Source organism: Clytia hemisphaerica, unplaced genomic scaffold, assembly GCF_902728285.1.
Source record: "Clytia hemisphaerica strain Z4C2 unplaced genomic scaffold, Clytia hemisphaerica genome assembly, whole genome shotgun sequence".
In the NCBI taxonomy this organism is placed as follows: domain Eukaryota; kingdom Metazoa; phylum Cnidaria; class Hydrozoa; order Leptothecata; family Clytiidae; genus Clytia; species Clytia hemisphaerica.
In genome coordinates, this window is record NW_027103424.1 from 8344 (window position 1) to 15649 (window position 7306).

General features: G+C 34.6%; 1 protein-coding gene across 1 annotated transcript; it reads left to right on the forward strand.

Annotated features, from left to right (window-relative positions):
* The first annotated feature begins 1199 nt into the window (after positions 1 to 1199).
* Positions 1200 to 6968, forward strand: LOC136797884 (zinc metalloproteinase nas-4-like). The gene is made up of 8 exons (XM_067054465.1): positions 1200 to 1297; positions 1796 to 1957; positions 2211 to 2331; positions 2556 to 2681; positions 3444 to 3493; positions 3859 to 3931; positions 5957 to 6102; positions 6740 to 6968. The coding sequence occupies exons 1-8, from the start codon at positions 1234 to 1236 to the stop codon at positions 6871 to 6873; spliced, it is 876 nt and encodes a 291-aa protein (XP_066910566.1). The 5' UTR covers positions 1200 to 1233; the 3' UTR covers positions 6874 to 6968.
* The last annotated feature ends 338 nt before the right edge of the window (positions 6969 to 7306 follow it).

Consider the following 7306-nt stretch of genomic DNA (forward strand, 5'->3'; position numbering starts at 1 on the left):
CGAAAATTTAAATTAAGTCAATCTCAAGATATCGGCCAAAAACTGATTTTTACGTTAGGAAATACGTCGAAAAAACACGTCAAAAAGACAAGTTAAATGACGTCATATTTAAAAACAGCGATAACTTCGATTACATTGCTACAAATAACACCAAATTTGGACTGGAGACGTAGATTAACGATTTTAAAATATTTGTAGAGAAATTTTCAAAATTTTTAGATGACGTCATTTACTGTCGGTAAAAATTAAAATACGTCAAATAATGATGACGTCATCAAAAATTTTCCAAATTTTTTTCATGCAATATTTCAAAATTAACAATCAACGTCTCCAGTCAAAATTTAGTGTAAATTGTAGTAATGTAATTGAAGTTATCGCTGTTTTTAAATATGACGTCATTTAACTTGTCTTTTTGACGTGTTTTTTCGACGTATTTCCTAACGTAAAAATCAGTTTTTAGCCGATATCTTGAGATTGGCTTAATTTAAATTTTCAGCCCAGCACTTTCCAAAATCATGTCCTTAATAGTTTAATACGCTTCTTTTGAGCTATATACGAAAGTTAAGGAACAATGGGAAGCGGTGCGCGTCACGCAAAATATGTTTGGAACTTGCCTTAACTCACCTGAGTATATATCTTTTCAATTTCATTTCTTCAACATTCGGCGAAATTTTCGACTTAAATTCGTCTTGTTTTTCATTTAAAATAGTTCTAAATTTTCTCGTTTACCGAAAAGTTTCAAAGCGGGTGAGATATGTGATTTTCTATATTTTGAAATTTTTTACATCTAGGGAAATTGACATTTTTTCATTTGCACTCGTCATAATTTTCATTGAATTATTTTATTAAACTAATTATCAAAACAGCTGTGGCAATATTCACAAATGAAATCACACATGAATAAATATAATCGTAATTCAAATTACATGCCAACTGTAAATTTAAACATTTTGCTGTAAAAATATATAAAAGTTATTGAAAATGAAAGCTTAAGTTTAATTAAAAGCCCACAATTTATTAAGTACACATTTCGATTTTTATACAAAGTTGTTGAGTTATAATTTTTTTAAATTCACGGTCCAATTAAATTTAAAATTCTAGAGATGGTTCTGTGTGCAAAATTTACCTTTTCAGCGCCGCAGATTTTGTATAAAAGACCATGATTTTACGATTAAAACATGCATCTTACAAGGGAGAGGAAGAAGGTCAAGAAGGATAAAAGAAGAATCAAAGATGATGAAGTTTTTCATTTTCACTTTGCTCACAGCTTATGTTGTTTGTAACAACCCCGAAGAAGGTACAGTTTGTTTTGATTTTCTTTTGATTTGAGGTATTGTGTTTTGATAATGCAAATAGCCACCGAAGGAAAAACTTTCGAGAAATTTGCTTACAAGGTGCAAACATTGCAAGAGTTTTTTTCTTTAACCGTTCAAACCCGAATGGCGTTTTAAAATAGCCAATAAACCAAGTCCCAGACTTAAAGCTATAATTCCTGACCATTTGATTTAAACTCTCAGGTTATAAGCTTTTATGCCAGTTTGAAGTTTTAGATTTCAGAAAAAAGATAATGAATTTTCACATTTTTCAAAAACTTGTTATTACTTAATAACAAGCATGTTTTGTTTCTTTTATAGCCCTTGGGAATTACACAACAAAGCGAGATTTTCAAAAGATAGAAACCTTGCTCTTAAATTTTTCTTTACATAATTACTCCCAAAACCTAGAAAATCAAGGATAAAGACCTCCCGTAAAATCCTTCCTCGACTAACGAATTTCTTTCTTTTACTTTTTCAAGGGGACATGATTGAAGGAGATATGGAACTTGACCCTGACCAAATGTCTGCTTACATGGAACAAATGGAGAAAGCCGGAAACACTTTTGCTGCCATCAAATCTAACTTGTGGCTTACCAACGGAAAGGCCGATACCATTAAATACTACATTGATCCCCAAATTAGTAAGTGGAATAAGCTAAGTTATGTTACTTTGCTGCATGTCCATTTTCAAACATCTACCCATTTGAAATTGATTATATGGATATTATAATACTGATTTTTTATAGCAACCAAGGCCAAATAGTTAAGATGAATTTGACACAAAATGATCAGATAGAGTAGAAATTGCGGTACTAATTCCAAATTATTTAACAATCGCTATTTGCTACTCACTAAATCTTTTGACTTACCTAAAAGTATTCTTTTTCCTTGTAGGTGGAGCAACTAACGCCATCAACCAAGCTATCAATGATTACCAAAGATACACCTGTATCCGATTCTCCAAACAATCAGGACGACCAAGAGGTCCACATATCTTCTTTACCACTGGATCCGGGTAAGTTCCTTTTCTAGTTATAAGAATTTTTTGAAAGAGTCATGAAGTCTCGGTAATGAAACTTATCTTCACTCTGCTCCTTGTTCTCATACTTTTGTCAATTCTATTTTTTTAGCATAAGAAGATTTTTAGCATATCTCAAAAACAATATTTATCTCTCAAGAGTTTGTTTCCAAATTTTGACTAAGTAAGTACTCAATTCCTTAAAAAAATTTTTACCACAGATGTTCTTCACCAGTCGGTCGTGGACGTTCAGGAAACAGCATTCGTCTTGCAAGGGGATGTTGGCGTAAGGGAACAATCATCCATGAAATTGGACATTCCATCGGTCTCTTCCACGAACAATCAAGGTAAAGGTTATTTAGTGAACAGTGGGGAAAAATATTTTTAGACTTTCAGGATCAGTGTCGATCTTTTACCAAGAGCCGCTTACATCATTTTTTGATTTTACTGGTAGACACGATAAAATACCTTTTGTAAGCACTATCAGACCCGGGGGGTACTACCCTTGTCGACCGACGGGGGTGCTCCGCTGACGTTCGAAAAATGGACCCTACGTGGGACTCGAAATTTGCGAAAAAAGTGACCCTGAATGGGACTGAAATTCCAAAATTTTCTCAAATTTTCTACTTTTTCCCCAAATTTTCCAAAAATAGACACCCTACGGGGGACTGATTTTTCTATTTTGGTGTTTTTGCGACCCTATCTGGGACTCGTGGAGGTCAAAAAAGGTACCCTGACCAGCGGAGCATCCCCGTAACCCATCTTGCCCTAGTACCCCCAGGCTATCAGAATTATAAAAAGCGAACAAGAGGAATAGGTCAATTTGGTGAAAAGCGAGACAATAGCTTCTAGATATTCACATTCTTGACTGTGTGAAACCCCCTACCTACTGGAAAATTTATCCGGAAAATTCCCTTTCCTTCTAATATCAAATCTGCGTACTGTACTCCTTATTTGTGCGCGAGTGTTTATGATGCCATTATGGTGGCGTTCTAATAGTTTTCCCTAAAGTATCTACTACTGTCTTTTCATCCCAAAGAGAGACACCGGAGCAATTTTTATCTGAACATCGACTAGTTGAATGAGGCTATTAATTGTCTATTTTACAGACCAGATCGTGATAACTACGTCACCATCAAGTTGCATAACGTAGTCGACCGTAAGTACCTAAGACATTTTAGTCTGCATATAATGACCCTTCTAGACTAGGCTCTAGTCATGTTAGAAGAGACAGCAACAACTATTTTTGAGTTTTGATGTTATGATAAACATACTCTTTTTAAAATTTACTTCAAAAAAGATCATGTGAAATCTGTACCAGCATTGTTTTATCCAGCGACGAATTTCACAATTCAGGGGGCAAAAGAAGACCCTTAGTCACAGGGTTGAATTAGTGTCTACTCTTTAATAACAAAGAAGGTTTACGAATTTAAAAGAAAAACAACTATCGCGGATAACATCAAAGAAATAGTTTTCTACCACAAAGTATGAGCATCTAAGGACTTGATATCGTTATTTTTCCAGGTGCTAGATTCAATTTCAACAAAATGAGATCAGATCAATGGGACTCAAAGGGAACGCCATACGATTATGACAGGTACGTTATCTCCATGTTCATTTAACGTTATATGAACGGCTTTTTGCCCGCAGGGGCTTATGTTGCTTCAGGTAGCGGAAATGATCGCTGGAAAAAAGTTTATCGTGTTGTTTCACAATCAGAACTGTAGTTGCACTTACTCAACCTCGTCCCCGTGTGTCCCAGGCTTTATTTACGTTACTTATGGACGCCAGAGAATACCCTGGTGTTGGCTGATGCGAGTTAGAGGGGGAACTTCTCAAAACAATACGTCATAAAAAAAATTGACGTTACAAAGTTGCACTGCAATGCAATGGTTTCAAACCCAGGAACAAATGAAATCTGACGTTTTGTTTTTGAATTACGTAATCATACGCGTTCGAAAACCAGCCAATGCCTGGGTATTATCTAGCACTATCAGTAGTAAGCATCAAAAGCTGATAATACGCAGGGAACGAGGTTGGCACTTACTAAGAAAGTTCACGCTCTTTTCGCACAACTTTTGTCTCACTTACTATCGCAAAATGGCGTTTGGGCTACTTTATAAAAAATAAATCAATAACTCTTGATAGACGGCCATATATCTTTCGGTAATTGGGTTCTTACAAGGAAAATAAGAGGTTGCGTACAATGTCATCATATTAATCTATATGCTATCAAAATGGTGGGATTTTAGTGAAACTATGAATAGTTATAGCCTTTAGAGAAGTCGATGTCATCCCAGAGGCTTTTGTCGACGAGACAATCTATAAAATTATTTTTATTCGCATCAACACCAATTCCCCTCAGCTCTTTTTGAACGCTGACAAACTCACACAGCTCGAGTAGCATATTTACGTAAATCAATCATTTTAGTTTAGCAACGAAAGTAGAAAATATTCTATGCGTGCACTGAGCTGTACAACTCATTTCTAATTATCTGAACTAGCCAATGCAGAGAAAGAAAACATTCGATATTGTGTTTGCGCGCCATTTTTTCAATGTTTTAAATGAAAAACGTTCAGCGAAACTCGTAACTCTCAAGCGGAATGTTTTTGATGGCGTTCAATTAAAGCTATTTGCTGGAATGTGGCCTTTAACGGCTCTGGTCATAGTGAAAGAATTCGAAGATAAAACCTTATGTTTTCGCTTCTTTGACATGTTTAAGAACAAACTGCTTTTGAAAAAATGAATTTAAGTAATTACATCATGAGTAATTAAGGAATAAGTGTGGCATGGATCTTAATAAAACGTCATAACGACGCTATTCATATACTTTTCACACAAAAAGCCTAATCTCCTTGGGGAAATCATTTTATTGTTTCAAACTTCTTTTAAGTTAATGACAAATAATTTCTTTATTTAAATTTAGTGGAGAAAATTGCCAAAAATAAGTTTTTTTTGAGATTTCAAAGGAAAGATACTTCCACAAAAATTTTCCGAAATTGTGTTTTAGATACTAAATAGATACATCACCTGATCCAAAAAAAAATTCCAAAATGTTTGATTTTTACCGAGATTACGGCTTTGAAAGGTGAAATACCCTTCTTCGAAAAACTCTTCGTTTTCTTCTTCCTTTAATTTTTTCATTTCAATTTTTCGATTTTTAAATTCTACAAAGGTAGGTTTAACAGGACATATAAAAAAAGTTATACATTAATCTTTTTTAAATGCAGAAATTGCCATTTAAGTTGGTGTAAAATCGAAAAAATGTCCAGAGCCCTTAAACTTGCGTTCTCGATTATCAATGCGTTCGCGGGACATTCATAGCGACAGCTATTTGGTAGTTGATAAGAACTTGCAAACATGGTCTATAATTCGGTTGTTTTTATTTTTCGCGATTTCAGACTTCAATGTTCTCGAAATTCTTGCAACACTGAACGCTTACTTCCTACCCTTACCGGATTTTATCAATGTTTTTTTTACCGCTAGAGAGACTTAATGAGGTTGAATTCCGTGACTCTTGAGAGACTTTTTTGACCTACTCCTGGGTCCATCATACTACTGTATGACCATAGTTAATTATGCAGATATAAATCATACATGCTTTCAAACTACTTCTTTTAGTGTCATGCACTACGGATCTTATTTCTTCTCCAAAAACCGACAAATGACAATCGTAACAAAGAACTCACGTGACCAAAGTCGTATTGGAAGCCGATCCGGATTCTCGGAAACTGACAAAGTCCAAATCAACAAAATGTATTGCAGTGGTAAGTTCGAGTGTCTATTTAACACCTCTGAACCGATAAGAAGTTTTCACGAGCTATAGGAATAATTGAGGGGGAGATGAAACAAAATTTGCAACAAAAAGAATCGGGTAAAAAGCAATAGAGAATGATAAATTCCCTATCCCGACCTATAGAAGTGATGGCACCATCCCAGGTTTTTGATTCATCCTTTTATATTGTGGAGCGATGAATGGTCTGTGTCGCATTTATTGTGGAAATAAAATAATAGATAAGAAAATGGTCCTTTCTCTATGTGAAATTGAAAGATCAGAATGTAAAAGGGGGTCGGGTGGTGAAAAACAGCTGTCTTTTTGATGAAGAGAGATATCAAATTTTAATGTTCTCAATGAGGTCGATGATAAAACGGAAGAGTTTAAAAATAATCTAATATTTCCAATATTCCCTAAACATGGAAAATTGGGACAAATGCCAATCAAAAATAAAGAGACTCTTCCATTGACAGCCGAAATTATTTCTAAAAAACTTACTAGAGGAGGAGATGGTACTAATAACAAATCGAGAAATTTAAAAACGCTAGAAAGTGTTTATTGCCACAAAAACTTCACTTGATCTCTGGCTCCTTTTTATTTGAATCTAAAAACTTGATTCTATATATTAGGAGGATCAGGATCAGGCGGCAACGGAGGTTCAACATGCGCTGACAAAGATTCCCGATGCCGACACTGGACCAACTATTGCCGATCAAACAGTTACGTCAAAACCAACTGTCGAAAAACTTGCAGAATCTGTTAAAAACGCCCTTGAAACTTTTGTAATGTTTCATTTCTTTGTAGTATTTAACATAATTATTCTTATTCACAAGACATAATTGTTTATCCTTCTTAAAAGATTTGTTTTATGTTGTTGTAGGTTTTTGATTTACGGAAGTCTAACATTCCATGCTTTTTTCCGACTTTCCGTTTCACTAAGGTTGATTTGCTCGCTATTATGATAGTATAAGAATGTCCATGCTATTCGTTATCAACTACATTTATTAATTTTAACAAGAAACATTTTTTTCTCTTACCAATACCTGAATGTTACTGAACCTTCTGAAAATTAGCAATCTTGCACTGCAAGATAGAGCCTTGCTTTTTTTCCAGTATATTAAGTAGCTAAGATGTGTAGCCCCTAAATTTAGAAAATTCTAGAAATCATAGCCAGTAGGTATTTAACCACGATGATT

Bases quoted from the DNA above. Each gene is read 5' to 3' on its own strand.
- LOC136797884 (XM_067054465.1), top strand. From the start codon at position 1,234: ATGATGAAGTTTTTCATTTTCACTTTGCTCACAGCTTATGTTGTTTGT. The intron at 2,332-2,555 runs GTAAGTTCCTTT...TTTTTACCACAG, and splicing joins TTCTTTACCACTGGATCCGG to ATGTTCTTCACCAGTCGGTC. The intron at 3,932-5,956 runs GTACGTTATCTC...TACTTCTTTTAG, and splicing joins ACGCCATACGATTATGACAG to TGTCATGCACTACGGATCTT.